We start from the raw sequence: 24,593 nt of genomic DNA on the forward strand, positions 1-24,593 counted from the left end.
GATGTAAATTCCTTCCCAGTAGAGGCTCTGGGCCCATTTCCTGCTGCTTGTGTTCTTGCTCCAGGAGAGATGAACAGACGGGGGAGAGTTCAAGCTTCAAGCTCAGTAGAAGGAAGAACAGCCATTAAACCTACATTTAATTTATTTTATTAAAATAACATAATTGAGGAACCATCAGATAACTGTATTTTGTCAGGCGCAATAAAAACAAAATTAAAACCCAAATCATCAAGAAAACCTGTACTCCTGGCTTCCTTGCATCCACATGATGTGACTGAAGAGAAAGGCTGGCCCCGTGGCCCGGCCCCACAGGGGCAACTCCTGGAAGACAGATTCAGCATGATGGAAGACTGCTCCCTGACAGGGCGGAGACTGGGAGGGGTGGGCCAAGCGCCTCTTCCGGAAAAACCGTCCCAAAGCAGTGGAGATCTCCAAGGAAAGAAGTGTCCCCAAAGTCAAGGTCCATAGTACCAATGCTCCTTCAGGCAGCCATGGTCTCTCGACGGTCCTGGGCTGTTTGGTGTGTTACATGCAAAACTACGGTTTGACGCCACACCACCCTCTGAAGAACAGTCCTTCCCATGATAAGCATTCCTCCTAGGAGCTGATATCCACAATCCACACATGTCCACATCAGGGCTGGTTTGTCTGCTACCTTCATTTCCCCTCCGAGTGCTTTTTTTTGCTCTTAAAAAAAAAAAATACTCATTCAGCCAACAGCTGGGGCCCCAGATCACGTACTGCCATATCTGGCAGCCATGGGTGCATCTGGAGAAGGCTCTCGGCTCAAGAGCATAGGGGATGCAGGGAGGGAGCAGGACAAACCAGCATTTCGAATGGCTTCCTTCTCCCAGGGCCAGAAAGGGTAGAAAAGAAGGCATCATGAAGTTAAGGCCCTGTGAGTAGTCTAGAAGGTCCTTAGCAGCAGCTTCTCTGAAAATGAGCTCTCTGCTTCCATCAAAAGGGAGCAGAAAGGTGGTGCCTGCTGACTTCCCTTACTCCCCCGATGGCCTGAGTGCAGGTGCAAAGTCAGCTAGAAGACAGGCAGTCTAGGGGACGTAGTCAGTGTGCAGGCGTTGATATCCTCAGTGTGGGCCGCCCGGTGCAGGGATGGCTCAGAAGCGCTCCGGTTGATTTTCGGCAGAGAATGCTGGAGCAGCTCGATGGAAGACAGGATCTGAAACAAGGCGGTGTCATTAGGTAGCCTTGGTGTCACTGCGGGAGCAGCAGCTTTTCCCGGAGGAGCCCAAACGCAGGCCCACCCCAGTTGTGGCACCGGGTGGAGAACATGAGCCCACCTCCCTCCTCACTTCTATTTAGGAATTCCTACTTGAATCCATTCCTACACCCTTGAGCCAAGTCTTACCTGGGGAAAAAGAGGCCTCTCTTCCTTAACCTTTTTCACACAGTCGGCTACAAGCCTCTTCATTGCTTTGGGGCAGTTCTTATATAGTTTACTGAGGTCTGGGGAGGCATACCCTCGGCCCACCATGAAGATGATCTAAGAGGAAGCAAACAGTTGAGGGACTGGGTGGAGGAACAACAGTGACAGCAGCAACTTCTATCCCTCCTGCTGCTCAAACTGCAGGAAGCCTAGGGGCTTCCACAGCCCTATCCAGCCAGTCTGCTCCAGGGCACATACCTGATCGCGGTTATTGATGTGGGAGTAAGGAAGCTCCCCTGTCATGAGCTCATAGAGCACAATGCCGTAGGAGTAGACATCAGACTGGAAGCTGAACGGGTTGTTATCCTGCATTCGGATCACCTCAGGGGCCTACAAGGACAGAATGCATTCATTCACCACCATCTGGGCCCCACAGGCATCCAGGCACCAGGCCTATCCCCTCCCACTGGACATGAGAGCCCTTTCCTCAGTTTACACTTCGGGCCCGCTTGGGCTCAGGCTAACACAGGCTCGGGAAGCCTAGCCTCGGCCCCCGCACCTGTGCCTCAGCATGGTTTTGGTCACCACCTTTCTGAAAGCTCACATTTGCCTCCGGCTGCCTGATGTCACTGAAGGCCTCACTGAGGTATCTGGGTATTGGGGAAATGTCAAATGCTCTGAGTCTGCACACAGACCTTCAGGGCACCCCTTTTCCCCTGCACCCTGCTAGTGGGACCCTCGCCTGCTCACCATCCACAGGACAGAGCCAGTGGGTTGTTCAACTTGCTGAGAACCACTCCAGCGCGACTTTACTGTTGCCAAACCAAAATCTCCAATTTTCACCGTCAGGCCTTCATGGAGAAATATATCTCAATGCTTGTTAAGGACTGTGGTTTCAGAAGAATGGTCAGCTTAATTCTGAAACACTTCCCGAAGGTCTTCAGAGCACAGCATCTCTCTGCCTCCTGTCTGTCCCCAGCCTTCTCTGGTCTGCTTAGATTTCTAAGCAGCAGGTGCTCAGGGTGCAGACTGTGGCTCGGCCGAAAGCAAGGCAGGTCCCCGGGCTGCCCTTCCCCATTATTTCCACATCTAGGTGCCCGGTCCCTGGTTTTCTGACCTTCCCATGAAACGGGTGTCTTAAACCCCAAGATTTCTAAGGGCACGGACTGCCGTCTGCTGCTCCTTGGAGGCAGGCCTGGCCCGTGATGGCTAACATTTGTTTCTGCCTGCTTTGTGCCCTCAAACGACTAAAATGTGAAGAACAAAATGGCACATCCCTCACTGAGCACTGAGTGCTGTCTAAGAGAGTTCTCAGTAGAACAGGTACTGTTTGGTGACTTCAAATCAGGACCAAACTCACCTCATTTCTGGATAAAGAAGTCAGGCAGTTTAAGGCCAACTTGGGATCCGCCGATGCAGTAACGCATACCTCCTTCAAATCTATGGGGTCTACTCTCATGCTGGGACATCTCACTCCCCAAAACCCATCACTAAAACATATCCCGTACCTCAGACATGTGGCTCAAATAGTCCACATCCCACAATCTGACTCAACCCAACTGTGGCTCCTCTCACTGGCCAAGAGGCAGAGTAGGGCTGTAACGCCATCCACGCTCCTGTTGGCTGCAGGCGGGAGGCACGTGGACAAGGGTTACATTTCCTGCCCTACAGTACAAACACTCCTCGTCTTCAGTGCCCTTCTATGGGAACACAGTCTCAGAAAGGGGAAGGGCTGGTTCCAACAGTGACCTCTAAAGAAACCACTTCTGTTCACTGAAGAAACAATTTTCAGTAATCACTTCAACGATCTTGAAACATCTGGCCTGCAGCCACTTTCTGACCAGACACACACTGTCCACACACTAGAAATAAACATGAAAGACAAAAGCCCCATCCCCCCAACTAAATTTAGTAATGAAGAGCATAATAAAACTTTCAACCATAAGCCAAACATGTATCTCAACTCTTATGGAAATCTTTCCAAAGTCACATTTGCTGGGATAACTTTAAAAAGTCTCCCTTCTGTCTTTCTAAATTTAGAACTGAGCAGTCAAACGAAAACAACCATCAAAGGATACTGTTGGATTTCATGTCTCTGTGGATGATGTTCTTTGCATGCAAATAGCTGTGAAGGGAAAATAAATCTATTAAAAACAGTCTGAGGGACATGGTTAGAAATAGCTTCAAATTTCGGCTAGGAAGAAAGCCACCGGAGCGCCTGTCGCCTGGTAAGGGGCTACAGGTGGGGACTGGCTGGGCACTGACACAGGCTAGGCCACATCGTGCGTTGCCTGGAGGTAAGGCCACAGTGACTGAAGCATCACTCCTACTCAAACAGTAATTCTGACAACCCAAATGTCCACCCACCAATGGACGCGTAAGTAGAATGTGGCCTGCCCATACTGCAGAGTGTTGCTCAGCTACAGGGAAGAATGAGGCACTGACACATGCCAAACCCGTTATGCAAAGTCGAGCCAGACACAAGAGACCTCATTATCTTTCTTTCTGTTTGAGAAAGCTCGAGTGAACAAGCATGGGGAGGAGCAGAGGGAAGACAAGCAGACTCCGTGCTGAGTGCAGAACGGGACACGGGGCTCAATGCCAGCGCCCCGAGATCATGACCTGAGCTGCAATGAAGAGTCAGACCCTCAACCGAGCCACCCAGGCACCCCTATCTCGTCTTCTATCATGACAAATGTTCTAAACTTAGTGGAGATGTGTGCCCAACTCTGTGAATATACTAAAAATCACTAAGATGTATGCACTTAAGGGGTTAATTGTATAGTGTGTGGATTTATCCATAATTTTTTCTATAAAGTAATTCTATTCCTTTTTTTAAGACTATTTATTTATTTGAAATAGAGCAGGAACAGGGGGCAGGGACAGAGAGAGAACCAGACTCCCCGCTGAGCAGAGAGCCCAGGACCCCTGGGATCATGACATGAACCAAAGGCAGACACTTAACCAACCGAGCCACCCAGGGACCCCTGGCTAATTATTTCTTAAAATGTATAGAAAGTAAATTCCGAGAAAAAAGAAAAAAAAGTAAATTGCGTAAGAATTTTAAAGGAAAACGAGAGTTTACATAGCACTTGCAAGCACAGCTTTAGCGTATACCTTCAGACATGCGGGGCTATGAGGAGCTCCCATTCTTCCATATAGAGGTACCTTAGAGGAAAAGTGTGACTCACACACACACCACACCACACACACCCCTTTCACAAAGAATGTGTTCAAGCACAGAGACAAACGGGTGGTGTCACGTGCAGGTGCTCGGGATGACTTCTAAGCATGCTCCGAAAGAAAAACAGATTATGGAGAACCATCAGCTCAGTCCCTTCTGCAGAGCAAGCGCGCGTGCCTTTGGGCGCACATTCCCACAGTGGGCAGGGCCACGGCTGTCCAGGCAGGAGGTCTACATCCCACAATACACTCTTCAGCATCTGGGTAAATTCTGAGGGCACTGGCTCGAACCCCAATCTAAGCCCCAAGGCAGGCGGCCTCAGCCTGGACAAGCTACCTTGAGTTCTCACTCCTTCAGCCCACTCTGGAGGCTTCCTTTCCAGCTGTGCAACGGTATCACAGAAACCACTCAGCAGACTTGGCTTTTTCCTAACCTAGGTCCTGACGTAGGGCAAGTTGATGTCTGCACCCCAGACTTTCTAGTCCGCAAGCCATCTACTCACTCCATTCCCTGAGCAGTCTGGCGGGCGATGTCAATCAACTGGAACATCTGGAATTTAGTCTCCTGGACATGCAGGTGTTTGTAGAGGCTGCTGCCTTCACACCACTGGGTCACAATCGCCAGGTTGTCCTTTGTCATGTACCCCATGAAGAGCAGGATGTTCACATGCCGTGTTTTGCTAGAGGGGACAGGAGGAAAAAGGCTCTGAATCTTCAGCTGCTGCAGAATAGAGATCTACTCTGCTTTCCCACTGATGCCGGGTCCTGTGTGTCCTTGACGCCACCATGCTTACAATCTGGGTGGCTGGCAAAGCAAACATGCAAAACTGCTGATCATCGAGTTGGATGTTGTGACAAAAGGACCCCGCTGTTGTTCACCTCAGTGCTGCCCTTGAGAAAGAGGACATTCTCTCCAATCAGCATACACTCGTGATTCCTCCCACAGGGGTCACGGACCCCTCATCTGTGCAATCTGTCATCATTCTAACAAGTCTAAAGAATGACATTCCTACAAGTCTAAATAATGACTCAAGGACTTCAAAGCTGAAGGTTTTCCAGAATAAGGCAAACTGGCCATACAAAGAGCTCTTGGAAATAAAGTTGGAAACAGAACCTATCTCTCCATATCTCAAAAGACAACCCAGAGAACCTGGGCCCAGAGGCCTGGAGGAGCAGAAGGGGATCTGTGCTCACCACCAGTGGCCCTTCTAGAGGTTTGACAACCAGGTTGAGCTGGAAGGAAACTTTCCATGCCCTTTCACTTACAAGGAAGGACGTCTAGCCACAGGACTCCGCACTGAACACTAAGCACCTGTGCCAGCCGTAGGCCCTCAGAGACAGGTACACGTGCGCTGCAGCCCACTTCCTCCGCAGCTTCTGCCCCACCAGCCATGCCCACCCCTTGCCGCTCCGGGGAGGCTGGACGGCCTGTGCCCTACTCACCGAAGGACAGCCACCTCGTTCCTGAAGGCCTGGAACTGCTCTGGTGTGGGGTCGACAACCTTTAGGATTTTTACTGCAACATCTCCTGCAAATTAGTTTGTAGTCAGTGCAATCAGTTGAATGACCTTATTTTGTTGTTTTTCACATACCCTAGTTTTGAGAAAGATAGTGAATCACTTATTCAGGTATCACATTACCTACACATATGGAACAAAAACAAATTTCTAAATTGTTCAAGTGGCTGAAAAAAGTTATATATTATACTATTATCCTTCAAATACGGGCCCTGAACAGGTTTGCTTTCAACTCTTCCTATGAAGCCTGGCCTCCCCAGCAGTGAGGTCACTCGTGAATGGTCGAAGCTGGGCCTGGGAGGGTGGCAGTGGCAGACACAGAGGGGACCAGCAGACACCGGTCTTTGGGACCAGGAGACAGGCCATTTAGCAAGCAACTGATACCAAACTCAGCTGCCACATTTTTTGTTTGTTTCGACAGGTTTTTTTTAAAGATTTTATTTATTTGGCAGAGAGAGAGCACAAGCAGGGGGAGAGGTGGAGTAGCAGGGAGAGGGAGAAGCAGGCTCTCTGCTGAGCAAGGAGCCTGTGGCGGGCCCCGGTTCCCAGGATTATGATCTGACCCGGAGGCAGATGCTTAACCATCTGAGCCACCCAGGTACCCCTCAGCAGCCACATTTTAGTGAGACCTAAGATGGTGCCTTTTACAAATTCAAAGAGGATACTAAAATTAAGCTTCTCTGCCTTTAATACCTCGAAGAAGTAATCCTAGTGATTCACTGGTTACCAAGCCCTGGCACGGCGTGTGCGCTCACCAGCATTATCACCTTCAGTCCTCCTAGCTGCCCTGTGGCGTAAGTACTGTTACCCTCATTTCACAGGCAGCACAAAAGCTCAGTCACTGCCCAAGGTCAGACAGCCTAAAACCAGAAGTGCGGGAGCTGGGATCACAACTCCAGTCTGACTCCAGTGGCCGCCCTTCTCACTCCCATACTGACAAGACTGTCACACTGTGAGCTTCTTCACATAACTTCAGAGACATCCAGAGACTGACTCTACTTTATGTGTGCTACTGATTTAGAAGCCACTTTCAAGTGTTTCTACACTTATTTTTAATAGTAATTATAATAAATTACACAAAGCCCTAGAAGGACCTCAGATTTTCTTGGCAAGTGAATTTTACTAGGACACAGACTTTGAGGATCAAACAAAGTTGACTGACGGCACCTTGGAGGTAATGGAATTCCTCGCCTTATCAAACACACCTCCTTGCAGCCTCTGGGGAAGCATTCCTCACCTCACTTGAGAATCAACTGGCAAAGAGATGGTTCTTATGACAGATCCCAAACTGTTGCCCCTTGGTCTCTGGTTATATCATCTAAAGGTGAAGTCCCCATTTAATGGCAGGAGCGCATCCAATTCACCAGCACGTGCATTTACAGAGGGCCCAGAGCTGCCTTCTATCTAGGAAGATGGAGCTGGTAAACCCATGCAGCCCCACCTAAGTAAGGTTCCTTCTGACTGAGCAGGAGGGTAAGAGTCTCCTGCAGAGTTGTTCACTTTGGAGCAGTCTGAGCCAAGATAAGAATGCTGGGGGTGAGGGACAGAGAGGAGAGCAAATCTGTTTGCAGAGAGGATATAGAAAGGTTTTCTGAAACAAATGGGATATAAGCCAAGGGAAGAATTTAACCAAATGGGACAGGCTGTTAAACTAGATGCACCAGGAACAAAGGTAAGATAAGGGGGAATGAAGGAAACATGAGCCAAGTTTAGGGAACTCTAGTGTGTGATCTGGGCCCCTGCAGACTAGGACGGAGGCCGGGGGGAGTCCTGCCCCAAGAACCTTGCATCTCTTCTGCAGACAAGACATGGCCAGCAGTGGTGACACTGGGGATAGAAAGGAGGGTGGAGGCAAGAAACCTCAGGAAGGTGGGCTGCTCTGACATGGCAGTCAATGGAGGGTGGAGAAGTACAATGCTGGTGGCCTAGGCACTAGGCAGGTCTTTAAAGGGATAGCCAGGGTGGGTAGAGGAAGGCTTGGAGAGATGATGGATGGGCCCTTTTCTACAGCTCTCCCAAGAGTCCACTCCAGCTGTCGCTGAACTCACCTGTGTCACCCATTTTGGACCTGAGCATAATGTAACCTCAAAGTTCAGAAGACTCACCAGCAGCCAAAGCCCGCTTATGGTGACCCACTCTGACCTTGCAGTCCAATGGACATCCTCCACCTCCAGCTTCTACTTTCTGGCAGAGTGAGCAGGACTTACTATCCCTGTTTGGAGTTCATATTCTCTTTGTTCCATCACCAGAGCCAGTTCAAATCCTCGTTATCTTTCTAAACCCTATTACTCAAATCTGCACTACGGCTCCCTGTAAGACATCTGCTGTCCACGCCTGTGCCTTCACATAAGTCACTGGTGGGAAGACTGAACATGGTCAAACCAAAGACAGAGCCTCTATGGCACCTACAAGGACCCATCCTGCCTGCCAGTTCATGGTCTGCAGTTAAGATAACAGATTATATGCAATTTTTTTACTGAAACTCAAAGACTACAGACTATAGCATTCCTTCACTTTCATGCAAATACTCCAAGCATTGCCATAACAGGAATTCAGTCTGCTAGGGGCAATGAGCAAACATTATAGGAAAATGGATTTTAACTCCAATAAAGAACGAACTGTTTTATACTGGCAGGACTCCTCTGAACTAGAAAGAGTTCTCCAGTAATAAGCTCCCCAGTATTCTGAATTTCAGGCCAAGGCTTGCCAAGCCTCCCGAAGGTCTTGCATAATCTGAGACCTACAGATTTCCAACGTCTTTACGAGACCCTATAATTCCCCATCCCTGGACCTCACTCCTGTCAGCTTCCGGAAGCTCCTCAAACAGGCAAGTGGACCACCTCAAACCCCTGGTTGCTGCGATCTGCGCACCCCGAGCCTCATGCAAGTGCTACTTCCTCAGCAGAGTCCTTCCTATTAACCCTCGCAAACTGGCCACAGGGCCTGCCACTCCATACTTTTTTTTTTTTCCTCCATTTTCTTCTCTTTAGACTTATTACACACTTTACACTTTGCTCAGTTATTGTCCCCACCAGAAAAGAAACACTGTAAGAGAATGTTTATCTGTTTGGTTTGCTGCTTCATTCACAGCCCCTAGAAGAATGCTTGGAACTAAAAGCATGTTCAGAAAACGCCGGATAAAGAAATAAATGAATTCTATGGTACAACCATCAGCTAGGACTGTTACGAAGGACAAGCTGTCTGAAGCCCCGGAGTAGTCTGTGCGGACAGCCACTGGCACGGAATACTAGGGACCCCACTGCTTGCAGCACAGGTCAGGAGTCGGTTTCTGGTGGGGAAGCTGAGACTCAGTGCCCAGCTGTAGGCCCCCAGGAGTGCACGGTCAGGTCTGGGCCTCCAACAAAGGCTTATCTCCAACCTGCCCTGGAAGTCCTCAGGGCCAAATACACCATTCAAGTCCACCTCTCCAGCACTCCACTCCACACAACAGACATTTAGTAATACTGCTTCCTGCTAATCTCTTCTTTTGAACATGTTTCAAAGATGACTAGAAAATTGTATTAATATTTCTTTCCCTTCTGGAATTATCCACACACCCTTATAATTGGCAGGGCAGTCTTAACAACATATAAAGGATGGTACTTTCTTCCTTTAGCAAGTGATATAAATGACCGAGGTAACTGGCCAGGGAACATGTTATGGACGGTAGCTCAGCACAACTGCGGGAAGTGGTTACTTTTCATGACACCAGAGCTGCTTACTCTCCCTTAACAGTGAAGTCAGAGCCAAATACTACGAACAAGTTAAGACACATTCCTATTGATTTTATCATGTTTCTAGTAAGATACTAGTATCTCATTCAGCTACTACTGAAGAAGAGGTGTTATCAGTTGGTAAATGGGGAATGTTTTTACCTTTTTTAAACACCCATTTCTTGTTTTTAACATTTAGAGTTATCTAAGACCTATCAGGTACACCCCTGCTTTCTAGAACAGAATAAACACCACTCCTGCTCTTCTTACTGACTCAAAAGTTGTAAACCTCAGCGCTAAGCTAGGATGGGGACCGAGACATGGGTTCTACCAGGCTGGTGGCCTCAACACTAAATAGCTCGAGACTGAAGGCTTTGCTGCCTTCTCCTCATGCTGTCCGTGACGGCTCCGGCTACCATCAGTACTGCCGTCTGCCTCCCTTTTGATGTGTTGTTTCTCATTTGCAGAGGCTGGCAAATCAGATCCCAAACTTATGCTCTCTCTGTGTGAGCCCAAGGACAGGTTCTCACATGAAATAAGTAAGCTTTATTATTTCATGGATCCAAGGCCTCCATCTTGGCTGCTCTGAGACTCTGTCTACTTTCATAGCTCCTAGGCAGAATCAAAAATTTTTAAAAATCACTAAAACAACAATTTTAAAGAAACTGAATAAAGGGCACCTGGGTGACTCAGTGGGTTAAAGTCTCTGCCTTCGGCTCAGGTCATGATCCCAGGGTCCTGGGATTGAGCCCTGCATCGGGCTCTCTGCTCCGCAGGGAGCCTGCTTCCTCCTCTCTCCCTCTGCCTGCCTCTCTGCCTACTTGTAATCTCTGTCTGTCAAATAAATAAAATCTTAAAAAAAAAGAAAAGAAAAGAAACTGAATGAACATTGTATTGTATATAGGAACCGGAAAAACAGCAACAACAACAAACACACATACAAACACACATAAAGAAGTATAGCACAAACAATCCAGAAATGATCGTTTCCCTGGGCCTCCTGTTTTATTTCTTCATTCACAGACCATGGCTTGCTTTCTGAGGGGCTTACATAAGAGTTCATTGCTCCTTGTTCCTCTGACTTTCAAAACTTATAAAAGACTAGAATCTTAAAAGTATTAGACATGTCATCTACAGTCTAAAAGAAGTCTTTCTGGAAGTAACATTGTAACAAATATATCCCCTTACCATAGTCCAAAAGCTTACAGAATTGAGAGAAAACACAAGCTCACAGGTAGTACTGTGACAAATAAACTAATGCTTTGAAAAATTATGAATCCTCCCCAAATAAGAATGTTCAAGAGGAAACTTAAATTTGAGCACAACTTAACTAGGTCTATTGGCTTTCAGCTGATGCTTTAACAATGTGGTATAAAAATTAAGTGCAGGGGCACCTGGGTGTCTCAGCTGGTTAAGCGTCCAACTCAGGTCATGATCTCAGCGTTGTGGGACTAAACCCCACATCTGGCTCCCTGCTGATCGAGGAGTTTGTTGGAGATTCTCTCACCCTCTGCCCATCCCCCAACTCTTTAAAATAAAAAAATAAATAGTTTCTTTTTAAAAATGATTACATTCTCCTAATGGAAGCATTAAAAGCAATATGCACTGCTCCACCTCCGGTAATCACTAACAGCCTTGTCTCAGATACAAGCACTCAATCCCATAAGATTGCATTCTTCTTCCATGGGACAATACCAAATAAAAGCTTTTGCACAGCAAGTAAACTGTCAACAAAAACAAAAAGAATGGGAGAAGGTATTTGCAAATAATCTATAAGGAGTTAATATCCAAAATATATCTCATGAAATACCAAAAAGACAATCTGATTTAAAAATGGACAGAGGGGCACCTGGGTGGCTCAGTGGGTTAAAGGCTCTGCCTTTGGCTCAGGTCATGATCCCGGGGTCCTGGGATCGAGCCCCGCATCAGGCTCTCTGCTCAGAGGGAAGCCTGCTTCCTTCTCTGCCTGCCTCTCTGCCTACTTGTGATCTCTGTCAAATAAATAAATAAAAATCTTTAAAAAAAAAAAAAATGGACAGAGGAAAAAAATGGACAGAGAGGGGCACCTGGGTGGCTCAGTGGGTTAAGCCTCTGCCTTCGGCTCAGGTCATGATCTCAGGGTCTTGGGATCAAGCCCGCATGGGGCTCTCTGCTCAGCAGGGAGCCTACTTCCCCCGCCTCTCTCTCTCTGCCTGCCTCTCTGACTACTTATGATCTGTGTCAAATAAAAAACAAAATCTTAAAAAAAAAAAGAAATGGACAAAGAGGAGGCACCTGGGTGGCTCAGTCGTTAAGCATCTGCCTTCGACTCAGGTCATGATCCTGGCATCCTGGGATTGAGCCCCACATCAGGTACCCCGCTGGGGACGGGTGGGCCTGCTTCTCCCTTTCCAGCTCCCTCATGCTTGTGCTCCCTCTCCCCCTATCTCTCATAAATAAAATCTTAAAAAAAAAAAAAATGTACAGAGAGGTTCTAAGTAGACATTTCCCAAAGAAGATATACAAAAGGTAAACAGGTATATGAAAAGGTGCTCAATATCCCTATTATCAGGGAAATGTAGATCAAAACTCAAAACTACACACCTGTCAGAATGGCTAGTATCAAAAAGACAAGAATAAAATAAAAAAAGACAAGAAATAACAAGAGTAGAATAAGATGTAGAATAAGAGGAAACCCTGTGCACTGTTTATAGGAATGTAAATTGGTACAGCCACTGTGGAAAACTATGGAAGTTCCTCAAAAGATTAAAAATAGAACTACCATAAGATCCAGTAATTATACTGCTAACTGTTTACCAAAGAAGACAAAAACACTAACTTGAAAAGATATCTGCACCCCACATTCACGGCAGCATTATTTACAATAACCAAGACATGGAAGCAACTTACGTGTCCAGCCATAAATGAATAAAGATGTGATATATATACACAATGAAATATTCCTCGGCCATTAAAAAAAAGACTTGCCATTTACAACAACATGGACAGACGTAGAGGGCATTTTTTTTTTTAAAGATTTTATTTATTTGACAGAGAGAGAGAGATCACAAGCAGTCAGAGAGGCAGGCAGAGAGAGAAGGGGAAGCAGGCTCCCTGTGGGGCTCAATCCCAAGACCCTGAGATCATGACCTGAGCCAAGGCAGAGGCTTAACCCACCGAGTCACTCAGGCACCCCCCCCCCCAGGGTATTATGCTAAATGAAATAAATCTGTGAAATAAAAACACTGTATGATTTCACCTATGGAATGGTGAAATATGATTTCACATGGAATCTAAAAAATAAAACAAGTGAACAAACAACAAAAAAGGCACAAACAGTCTTACAAATACAGAGAACTGGTAGTGTGGGTGGGGGGAGGGGGTGGCCACAGGAAATGGGGGGATGGGCCAAACAGGTGAGGGGGATTAAGAGGTACAAAACTCCAGTTATACAATAAGTAAGTCACAGGGATAAAAAGCACAGCATTGGGAACAGTCAATAATATTGATCCTGCATGGTCACAGAGACGGCAGCTATAATTAGTGTGGTGAACATGGTGTATGGGATTGTCAAATCACTATGTTGTACACTTGAGACTAATAGAGAACACTGTATGTCAACCATACTTCAATAGTAAAAAAAAAAAAAAAAAAAATTGTTTTCCTAAGGGAATCGCCCAGACATGACATCTATCCATATGTTAATAATGTAAGGTACTCAGAAGACTGGAGATCTTTCTCAGTTTTCAACATCTTGATTTTTATGCTCTGTTCATTTGATGCTCTTATCCTCTCTCAATCTCTGCCCCTGTATGTATAAACATGAAACCATCCAAAATGGAAATATACCTAGGCATTTTCGGGGTTTTGTTTTGTTTTGGTTTGGTTTTTTTCTTCATTAAAATGTCAATTTAGAAGGACGCCTTTTGGGGAACATGTAGCATTTTCCAAGAAATACTCCCAATATTTGCTAACATCCTAAAGCCAGAGGCATTAAAAATCCGAGGGGAAGATGTTAAGTATGTTGCCAAAATACATAAACTGTGGCCACAGATATTAAAATAGTACATTTCTTCCAAGTGACAAAGTGTTTCCATTACAGTAAGAACACTAACACTCCACACAGATTCAAGATGAAGTCTGTGTGCTCCCTGCTTGATGGGGTTCCCCACAACTGACCCAAGGCAGTGCAAGAGAACTTGCTTCATGAGGCTCCTGGCTGTCCTGAGCCCAGCTTGTTTGACTATGGGCATGTTAGTTCATTCCTCTCTTGGGACCTGTTTTCTACATGCAAATCTCTCAGATTCTTTCCAGCTTTTGGTTTCTAGAATCCATGCCCTCCTCACAGTAGCAGACTCTTACTCCTCTAAGGAACCTGAAAACACCTCTCCCATGCAGCCTGTATTTAATCAGTTCCTGAGACTTGACTGGAGGGCTCACTCTTCTTCATCAATTTCTAGGTTCGCCTGGAAATCATATCATACCAATCACACAGCATCACTGAATCTAAAAAGAATGCTATAAAAGGTCACTGAGATATTAAGTTCAAGCTTCAGAGGTAATCAGGTATTCCTGAAGAGCACCACCGTGAACCACACAGCACAATGAACTGATGGTATCCCCTTCTTGGCCCTTTCTGGGCCTTGCAGTAAAGAGAGTGCCCCTCAACATACCGTGCCACTTGCCCTTATACACCGTTCCAAAGGAGCCTGACCCAATCCGAGTGGAGAGCATCACTTCGCTGGCTTCTATTTCCCAGTAATAGCTTGAATCTCTCTGTCCACGAGGCCTCTGAAACCAGCAGAGATCATTAACACACTCCATGGTATGGAAAATCTGTTTAATGAGGGTGTCAGAGAAAAGAACAACCCAAATCCACGCATTCCCCAATTTTGATATTTTGAAAAAATAGTATTTTAGTTGTGCCCTGCCTTACAATAAGCCAACAAATTCTTTAACACAAGCATGCCAAAAATGGCACTGACATTTATAACTTTCATTAAATTTTAATAGAGTCCCCAACCCCCACTAAAAGTATTCCCATTTCTGATTAGTTTTTTCTTAGTAAATCCTAAAACATAGGAGGTACTGTAAGCCATACTCACAATTTTGTTTTTCTCCTGGGTCCCAGATCCTGGTGCCCGCTCTCTCTGTGCTGGCACAGGGGTTTTGGGCTGTGACCAGCCTGTTGGGCTCAGATTGTTAGGGCTGCTGGACAAGGCTGAAGGTGAGGCTTAATAGACAAGACAAACAGAATCCACACATAGATAAGCCAACGGAAGATACACAGCATAAAGAGAAAAAGCCCATTATTATTTGCTAAACTTTGGACAAGTACCTGATTCACTGTGGCTTCGAATTGCATCCTGAAACAGAAAAGGAAAGCTGGTCAATTTCTGAACCAGAAAAGATGTTCTCTGGGGGAAGGAAAAGGGAGAAGGAGAATTTGCAGGAACAAAGTAGATTATAAAATCTCTAAAATACAAAAGGCCTAATTATAATACTTAACTTTCCTTTGATTAATTTTACCAAATGTCAGTGGTCAATTATCTCCAAGATTATCATCAATTATTAGAACTGATGTTAGCTTTTTCATATATCACATTCTTTTGGACTGGAAACTACATTCTTTTTCTCAGGAGAAAGCAATGCATATAGCAAAGTGATACTCATGCAGGAACACTAGCAAAGTTACTATCAGCTGAGATCTTTCCAATGATTGAGGATCTTGCTCCACTGAGGCTCAAACAAAACAAAACAAAACAAAACAAAACAAAATAGAACTTGGTGATCAGGTGGCAAGCTCACTCCTACTCTTCTAGGAGTTCAGGGCACACTGACCAGAAGCTGGACTGGATAAGGGGAAGCAGTGTAACTATGTAACTCTACCCAAGCCTAAAATCATGAAATGCTGGAAGGACGATAAATCCCCTAGTCCGAAACCTACATTTTACACATGAGAAAACAAATATAAACAAATAAAGAGACTTGGCCAGGATCACACAGCCAGTAGGTGGCAGAAATAGAACCAGAAACCATCACCATGGATCTCAGCCCTGAGCTCATTTGCCACAAAATGCTCCTGAGACCTTATGGGTAAACTTTGAAATTAGGTAAGAAGTCAAAGGCTACCTTTAGAACTTACTAGAAACTGTTTGGGTAGAACAGTTTAAATCACAAGGCCTTCCATAAGACCTGTATTTCCATTTTATAAATCTTCATTTGGAATATGCAAATAGTTATTATATAAAGCCATTTGGCTTCCGTATCCTCAAAAAGGATACTTTTCTGGGAACCCCAACTCTGTTTTCTTTGTGTAATCACAATACTTTTTTCACATGACTATTAATGGAATATTCCCATTCCATAACATTTTTACAAGATAAAAAGAATCATAAACCAAGCCGCCCCTCCCCCTAATTCTGGCAGCTCCAAGCAATAAAGCCTGGACCTGGGGTTCCCAAATGTGGCCAGTCTTCAGAATCACCTGGAGGTGTGTTTAAGAACAGATTCCTCCTCCCCTCAGCTAGGATTGATTAAGCATTTCTGGGAGGAAAGGTGGGAAGCCCAGGAATCTGTTTTTAAGTAGACAGGATGACTGCCAGGTAGGCAGAACACTGGCCAAAATTAACCTGAATTTCAACAGAATATTCAGCAGCTGTAACTTTATTATACAACCAATGCACTCTTTATTTTTAATCAAAGCATGGCACAATGTATTTTTACTTAACAGAATTATATACCATGCACTAGGATTTTTTTCTTGTCAGAGTAATTTTCTACCCCACATCCATTATATACTTCATATTTTTATTCTGAGCTAATTTCTACAGTTGGACTTATCGTAGAAAGAACTTTTCAATCATCTTGGAATCTAAATATTAAACAGAACTAATAGTTTAAACAAAGAATGTATACTTTAGAAAAGCCGAATCATGTGATTTTTTTTTATTTTTTTTATTTCTTCGTATGTGATTTTTAAAAAAGAATCAAAATTTGCTCTGCCTCTAAAGCTTAGAGAGAATTAACACAATAGTGCTAGTTATTTTTTAATAAAAATGCAAGAATTTTCACATTTAATGTCCCCTCTAAGCATTAGGGTGTTTACACAGAAATAAATCATAACAGAAGTCACTAGTTTATCATTTTATTATCAGAACTAATCATGATAGAAGTAACAAAATTCATAGCTTGCATACACATGACCTCCTCACAATAATCTTGTGCTATTCAAAGTGCCCCCAAAATGGCCAGTTCAGGCCCACATTCAGAAGCCAAGATTTTTTTTGAATCCCTGCCACCTCTGACTGGTAGAAAAGCACACGGAAAATGATTCAAGGTCTGAGAGAGGTACAGGTGTACCTGAAGTGACAGGTGTCCCTGAGGTTTTTTTCAAGGAGTAATTCATAATGCAGAGAGAATATAGCTGTCGTTGATAAGCTTTTAGAAAAAGATTTTCAGGGCATATCAATCAAATGGATATATCTGGTTTCTGAATGAGGTATAAATACAACAGTGATGCCCTGGGCACCAACTAAATAAATCTAGTATTAGTCTTTGGTTGGAATTAATTTTTTAAAATACATTTTAATGCCCCTGGCCTCAAAATCTCACTTGAGAAAACTTATTTCACCTGTCCGCAATCCCACATACATACATACATATACATATAATATATATATATTTTTACTTCTATATACTCTTGTCAAAAAAGAAAACAGGAAAACAAGTCTGGCAAGAAGTATAAAATTTAACTTAGTGACTGTTTCATTTGATAGGCTATTGTCTGAAGGTCTTAGCAAGCCTGTTAATTTACAAGAAAGCAAAGGCATGAAGAAAAATACCTACTCTTCCCCTCAAACAAAATCGTCTGGACCACGCCCTGGGAGAAGCATTCAGGCTGTTATTCTAGTCCAAAGCAATGAGAAATAAAGAAGAATAAAGAACAAAGGAAGTATTTTAAGTGTATTCAGTTGTTATTAAAGATGAATTAGAAAGCAAACCAAACAAACAGAACACACCAAAAAGCCAAGAAAAGAAAAAGCAGTTTGAAAATGTTAGCTTTGGGTACTTTAACATCTCCCTAATTAACCTGCTTAGTAATTCAATGAAGACTCCCCCTTTTATTTCTAAATAAAATCACTTAGTCTCTCTCAGAGTTTGTAGCTCTCCATCACTATTATTTTCTTTCCCACACCAAAATGAAACTACTCTTTATATAAAGCTCATTCACTAGTTCACTCAGTCCTATTCAAATCTAAAATGGAAAGAACAAGTTCAAATGTTAACATTTCTTCAAGAAATTTTAGTTCTCCATCTGACAGACACACCAAATGGATTATTCAGCCAGTCTACAGATGTAGTGGTTAAAAAATAAATTCACAAGGTCCAGGGTCCTGAGAAAGCACAGCAACATTCTTTATCAGGTTTGAAACCCAAAACTCTCTGACACAACAGTCAACCCCCGCCCCCCGCTCCATAACTAACGGATACTCCTCACCACCCACAAGGGGCCCCATTACCTCAATCATCCTGCTGTCCACAGGCAGGGTGGTGCTGACCATGTGGACATTAGGTGTGGACGTGGACCTCTGCCTCTGGGAAAGGGAACCTTCAGAGGAAGGGCTGGAGGAGTTGAATGTGAAGGCATGGGGTGTGGAATATCTGTGCTGGGAACTAGACCAGGAGGAAAAAGAAAACTCCATGAATGACACTCAGACCTCCCCACTGGTAAAGTCTTTCAACTACTCATTTCATTAAGATACTCAGCGACAAATCCTACTCGTACTAAAACCTTGGACAAAATGTCCCTTTCTTTCAACAGGCACAACTTAGAAAACATATTCTGTCTAGGTGCTTCTGCATGCCAATTTTTGAAAAGGGAAGAATACATGTACTTGAAATTCACATGAAAACAACAGTACATTTTAAGTTGTCTTCTTTTTAATAAATTACCTCTACAGAATATACAAAATTTTCAGGCCATCTCTAGGGGAGAACAGATTACCATTTGCCAACCATGCCACCACCAACCAAGTGAGTTGGCACTTGCCCAAGTTAGAGACTGATTTAGAGAACTTGAAGGAAGAGGCTTAGATTTAAGACAGACTACTGAGCATCTCTGCAAAAAGGCCAGCATTTTAGCCACCATGCACCCTCTCCCCACTTAACAAGCTTTCAAAGTCAGTTAATGTGAATTCAGTTTTCAAGATGTCAATGCCAACTGTGAAATAATCCCTGGCATCTTCCAGCCAACCCCACCCCCCATCAACCACACTAGGAATGTGCAGTTGGTATAACGTTTTCATTATTTGCTCTATAGATTATCTAGAGTTTTGTTCAGATTCAAGTAATACCATGCATGAATTCAAGGAATAAAAGGCTAGTTTTTATAAAAGAAATTGTTCTACTGCTTTGAAAAATTACCTTCTCAGATAACTGAATCTTTAGGCCCTCAGAACCTTGTCTTCTAGTATGAAATTTTCAGAAGTCTGCACGATTTTGGTCAGACTTGCATTTCAAATTATCAAGAAAAATAAAAGTCATACACAAATGTATACCCAGATTATCATTTCAATACAAATTCCTTGTTCCGAGGTATGCTGCCTTTAAAATTTTCCACGGTAGTTTTTAAAAGGTTATTAAATGTTATTCAATTATATATACATTAATGTCAGATACTTTGACAAAGATACAGATTTTATTTTAGGTTCCAAATTCATGTCTAACACTGATTAAGACATGTGAACTCAACAAAGCTCTGACTTTAAAGCTGAAGAACAGAATAAAAACAAGTTATATCTAAATTCACAGGCACATTAGAAAGGATATTTATATTAAAAAGCTTAATTCGAGGGCCAATTCAGCTCAGGTCATGATCCCAGAGTCCCTGCTCGGCAGGGAATGTGCTTCTCCCTCTGACCCTCATCCCACTTGTGCTTCCTCTCTCTCTCTCAAATAAATAAAATCTTTATAAAAATTTAAAAACATGTAATTCGACTCTTTTTAAAGATCTCAGTCTATTAAATACCATTATTTTATAAATGCAAGGCCATAATTAGCATTCCAAAGTTATGAGTTTTATTTTTATTGGATAACTGTATATAGTTTGGGGACCCCTCCCTTGAGGTGCAACTTGCTACCATACTGAGGGAGCAAATTCTGAAGCTCTTTAAAATGTGATGAGCTATTAAGGGACATGCTATATAAGAGAAGAAAACTGCAGTCACACTTTCCAGAATATAAAAGCTACAGGACCACATTTTGCTCTAACATCAATATTAAGTCCCGCAGAAGTAGTAAAGAGCTTACACAGGGGGGGAAGGGAATATAAAGCAACTCTGGAGGGTCTTTTGTATTCAGGCCCACCCACCCCAAAGTAATTTTCCAAAGAAAAGCTGTAAGTAAAAAAGATTACCTAACAGGCATCCGGGAAACAGACTCTCGCATCCGACGCATCGTCAAAGAAGGCAGTGCTGGGACCCCACTATCACCAATAGTAGAATTTGGAAACAATCTACATGAAATCACAGGAAGACTGGTTTATTAGAATTGCAGTAATTTTACAGAGTCAGACTGCCTTGCCTTGCTACTCTTGCTAACATCTACTCAAACTAAACATCTTCTAGTCACCTTTTGCTTGACCATTTTAGGCTACTCGAGCAAAAGGACTACCAACCCAAATGACTGGGTTTGAATGAGTACAGAATGTGAACAATACTGACCTGCCAATGAATATATAGACTCTAGTGTGCATTTCTTTAAAAAAAAAAAAAAAAAAAATACTGGCCCAGTATCCAGTTATATCAAAATAATGCTTTTTTAACACAACCACAGGGCACATTATAATCTAAATCACAAAGAACTTTTCTGGAAATATTCTGTCTTGGAAACACACAGATGAAAAGACTGAATATGAAAAATAAACATCATTCAGCACCAAAAATCATAAATAAAAGTAATATTAGCATTAACTGGGCATCTTCTTTTCCATGAGATGAACGCTTGTGCTCAGCAATTTCAAAGGTTAGCTACCTCAGTTAATCCTCAAAGGAACCCTGCAAGGAGAGTAATACCCTTTTTCTTCAGATGAATGGACCTGAGCCTCAGCGATGGTTACATTTAGTTAATGGTAACGCTGACATTCTCACCCGTGCCTCCTAACTCCTAGCCTGTGCCACTTAGGCTACACAAGCAAAAGCAACATGACTACCACGAAAGCAAAAAAAGGCATATTCCCATCATAGTTTAATGATGACACCCCCCTTGTTTTTCTCCTACTCCCAAAAAGGGATAAAACTTTTGACTTTTCATCCCCCCACCCCGCCCCATTAACAATTTTTTTTTTAAATATTTTATTTATTTGACAGAGAGAAATCACAACTAGGCAGAGAGGCAGGCAGAGAGAAGAGGAGGAAGCAGGCTCCCTGCAGAGCAGAAAGCCCGATGTGGGGCTCGAACCCAGGACCCTAGGATCATGACCTGAGCCGAAGGCAGAGCCTTTAACCCACTGAGCCACCCAGGCGCCCCCCATTAACAGTTCTTAAAAGGCAATTTGGAACACGTACTTTCAGCTTAAACATCACTAAACACGGGGCACCTGGGTGGCTCAGTGGGTTAAGCCTCTGCCTTCGGCTCAGATCATGATCCCAGGGTCCTGGGATTGAGTCCCACATCGGGCTCTCTGCTAGGCAGGGAGCCTGCTTCCTTCTCCTCCTTCTCTCTCTCTCTCTCTGCCTGCCTCTCTGCCTACTTGTGACCTCTGTCAAATAAAGTCTTAAAAAAAAAATCACTAAACACAAGTATCTTTTGACGTTTTACATTTACATCACTTTAAACTAATGTTTTCTCCAGTCTGAGGTGAAGAACATAATACCAGCTATGCTTTCTGCCCCTTCTCAATAACAAAGGCTTAGCATATTTAACAGAGTAGTCTCTACCAGTAACCTAACAGATGATACTGTTGAGAGAGAAAAACCAGAATTTTTGGTTTTCATATCTTCTTGTTCTTTGCCTTACTGAATCACAGCACGGCAATCTCTATTTGACAGGTAACAGTCTTATGGCTGCTTGTTTTAGAGACCTATGCCACACCACAACTCACTGGCTTCAGAACTGTCATGTTTCTGAAGCAGATGGTTTCCAGATCATGATAATTCATGTAATACGTCTAAAACCCAGACTTGTCAGTCAAATATACAATAAGCACCTTGAAAAGAGTTTATGCCTTCCTAACCACTTATATTCTTTGAAATAAGAACGATGCCTTACAAGAGCTGTCTGATATTACTCCAATCCACACACATAGTAGGAACTTTGGTGCTACAGTGCTCATGAAATTTGTAGCCACAAGTCTGACAACGAAATCCATTTAGCAGGAACTTCTGACAGATGTCACAGAAGGCAAGCTTCAGAAAGGTCTTCCGTGCCTGGAATAAGAACACAGAGGTAAATGATGTTGAATTAATGAAAGAAAACAAAAAACAAAGTAGGCTCCTTCTTGGTCCCCAAGAGGTCTTACAGAATAAAGAATCATACTTTCGACACTTGTAAAATTCATGCCTAGAAATTAAAGTATATCTGTGGCTAATTAAACTTAAATTGCCTTACTGGAAACAATGGCATAATGGCAGCTTTGAACAATCCAACAATATATATGTCTAGTACTTCTGAGAAAGTCCTATTATGTCAGCCGAAGTGCCCAACATGCCACAAAAAGAGAAGAACTCTGTAACTTACAAAGTTGTGTGTTGTGAGGGGAACATGATCCAGGAAATCTACTTGAAGTTCTTCTCCAATCAACGAGGCAGCATCAGTATTCCAATCTAAACGTGCCTTTTTACTGAAGAGGATTTTTTAAAACAAGATATAAAAGGGAAATGTTTAAACAAGGTAAGAACTCAAGGCCAATAACAATGGCTAAATTTATCTCTTACTGCATAAACATAAAGCTTAATCCCATATAATATTAGCTTATTTAATTCATACAACAAACCTATCAAGTATGATTATCCCCATCTTAAAAATGAGAGAATGGGGGCCCTAAGAAAGTTACCTGCTCAAAGCCATACAGTGAGTGTAAAGGCCTATGTTGGAATCCAGCTCAGTTGGACCCTAAAGCTTGTGCTCTTAGAATAAAGGTTATTATAAAATAACGAACAATACAACAGGGGTCCTGGGTGGCTCAGTTGGTTTCATGTCTTGACTCTTAATTTCAGCTCAGGTCACAGTCTCAGGGTTCTGGGATCCAGCTGCATCAGGCTCAGCCCGGAGTCTGCTTGGGATTCTCTCCTTTCCCTCTCCCTTTCCCCCATCCCCACTCTTTTTTCTTAAAAAAAAAAAAAAAAAAAAAAAAGTATTAAAAGAATGAACTATGTCTCACAATAAAGTAAATATGTAGTAAATTGGACTTTGTAATATTAAAATTCTATAGGAATTCTAAAATCCTAAAATTGGGTATAAATATTGCTGTAACAGCAAAATTTAATCTTTGGTAGCCTACTTCAGTCAGGCAGATACATAATACAAAGGAATGGTGAATGAAATACACTTTGCTATTAATAACAGGCTCACATCTACAGAATTGTTTGCAGGGTCTACCAGTCGACAGGGGACTTAACTGTCTTTAAAATTTTCTCTGCCACCATTCTTTCTGTGCCTAGGTAACAGAAAAATAGATGCAACAAAGCAAAAAGTTTAAAAAAAAAAAAAAAAAGAAGCTCCTTTCTCATGTCTTGTGTAGTCAGTTCATCAGGCCCACTTCCTGAATGAAGAATATTCTAAAGTAGGGAGAAAACAACACATATATAACATAATTCCAACTTCTCCCTTTGCCTACCAGAAGCCTATTCCAGACATTTTTCTGGTTATCCAATAGCAAATAATCCATTCTTAATATAATTCTATATATAAGGACTCCAAAGTCCTATTTCGCCCTAATGAAGAGGGGGCAGCCCTGTGTTCTCATCAGTCTTCAGATGCTATCTGTCCATGAGAAGTGACAGTAGCTCTAAACCAATGTGGCCTTAGATGAGAGTGGACAAGCCCCTTACTGTCCCAGAATTCCTCTAGTCCTTAAGGAGCACTGGTCGCTTGAGACCAACCTAGGGCCTACATCCAGATAAAGCTGACATTGGCTTCAAAGATTCTGCACTTCAAAAAACTGCCCAAGCTCAGAGTAATAGCATAGTGGAATTCAGGATGGCCCTTTTGAGTTGACTTATTCCCTAGGCTATTCTCTCAAACTGGAAAACTCCTTGAAACAGAAAAGATGTACGCTGAGGATCAGTAACAGAACTAGCATTTTCCAAGAAGAAAGATTACTTCCCCCAAATTGGCGGGGGGGAGGGGGGATAAGGATGGTTAATGGATAATTATGGAAGCTATGGGTTATTACTCCTACCCTTACCCTTTGATGGGATACCTCTATCTTGTCACCACCATTAGAAATAAGACTAACTATGGATCTTCCTCGAAGCAGAAATTCTTCTGCATCTTTTAGTCCTATATCTGCCAAACTGCAGGAATTCAGTAAACATTAACTGTATGAAACTGAATGAATGAGGGGCACCTGGTTATCTCAAGCAGAATAGCATGTAACTCTTGATCTCAGGGTCCTGAGTCTGAGGCCCCACATTGACCATAGAGCTTACTTTTAAAAAAAAGAAAATGAAAGAATGAATTACAAAAGAGTTAATCTCTTGAGGATAAGATTTTTTTATAAATAATAATTTTTATAATTTATAATAATTATAAATAAAAATTATTTATAAATTAATAATAAAAAGATTTTTTATAAACACTTTCGGAGTACCCATT

The 24,593-nt window shown here is 43.1% G+C and overlaps 1 protein-coding gene across 3 annotated transcripts in view; it reads right to left on the reverse strand.

Annotated features, from left to right (window-relative positions):
* Window positions 1–131: 131 nt before the first annotated feature.
* RAF1 (Raf-1 proto-oncogene, serine/threonine kinase) overlaps window positions 132–24,593 on the reverse strand; it is an 85,618-nt gene continuing 61,156 nt past the window's right edge. For all 3 annotated transcript variants that reach the window (XM_045989688.1, XM_045989690.1, XM_045989691.1), the window contains 14 exons: window positions 22,515–22,617; window positions 22,047–22,204; window positions 20,194–20,292; window positions 18,299–18,452; window positions 15,115–15,142; window positions 14,882–15,009; window positions 14,450–14,567; window positions 6,011–6,095; window positions 5,071–5,247; window positions 3,463–3,509; window positions 2,135–2,253; window positions 1,643–1,774; window positions 1,367–1,501; window positions 132–1,177 (listed from right to left, as the gene is read on the reverse strand). In XM_045989688.1, the coding sequence (XP_045845644.1) occupies window positions 1,034–1,177; window positions 1,367–1,501; window positions 1,643–1,774; window positions 2,135–2,253; window positions 3,463–3,509; window positions 5,071–5,247; window positions 6,011–6,095; window positions 14,450–14,567; window positions 14,882–15,009; window positions 15,115–15,142; window positions 18,299–18,452; window positions 20,194–20,292; window positions 22,047–22,204; window positions 22,515–22,617 (1,627 nt within the window). In that variant the 3' untranslated portion in view covers window positions 132–1,033. The remainder of the gene's footprint in view (window positions 1,178–1,366; window positions 1,502–1,642; window positions 1,775–2,134; window positions 2,254–3,462; window positions 3,510–5,070; window positions 5,248–6,010; window positions 6,096–14,449; window positions 14,568–14,881; window positions 15,010–15,114; window positions 15,143–18,298; window positions 18,453–20,193; window positions 20,293–22,046; window positions 22,205–22,514; window positions 22,618–24,593) is intronic.

Source organism: Meles meles, chromosome 20, assembly GCF_922984935.1.
Source record: "Meles meles chromosome 20, mMelMel3.1 paternal haplotype, whole genome shotgun sequence".
Classification (NCBI taxonomy): Eukaryota; Metazoa; Chordata; class Mammalia; order Carnivora; family Mustelidae; genus Meles; species Meles meles.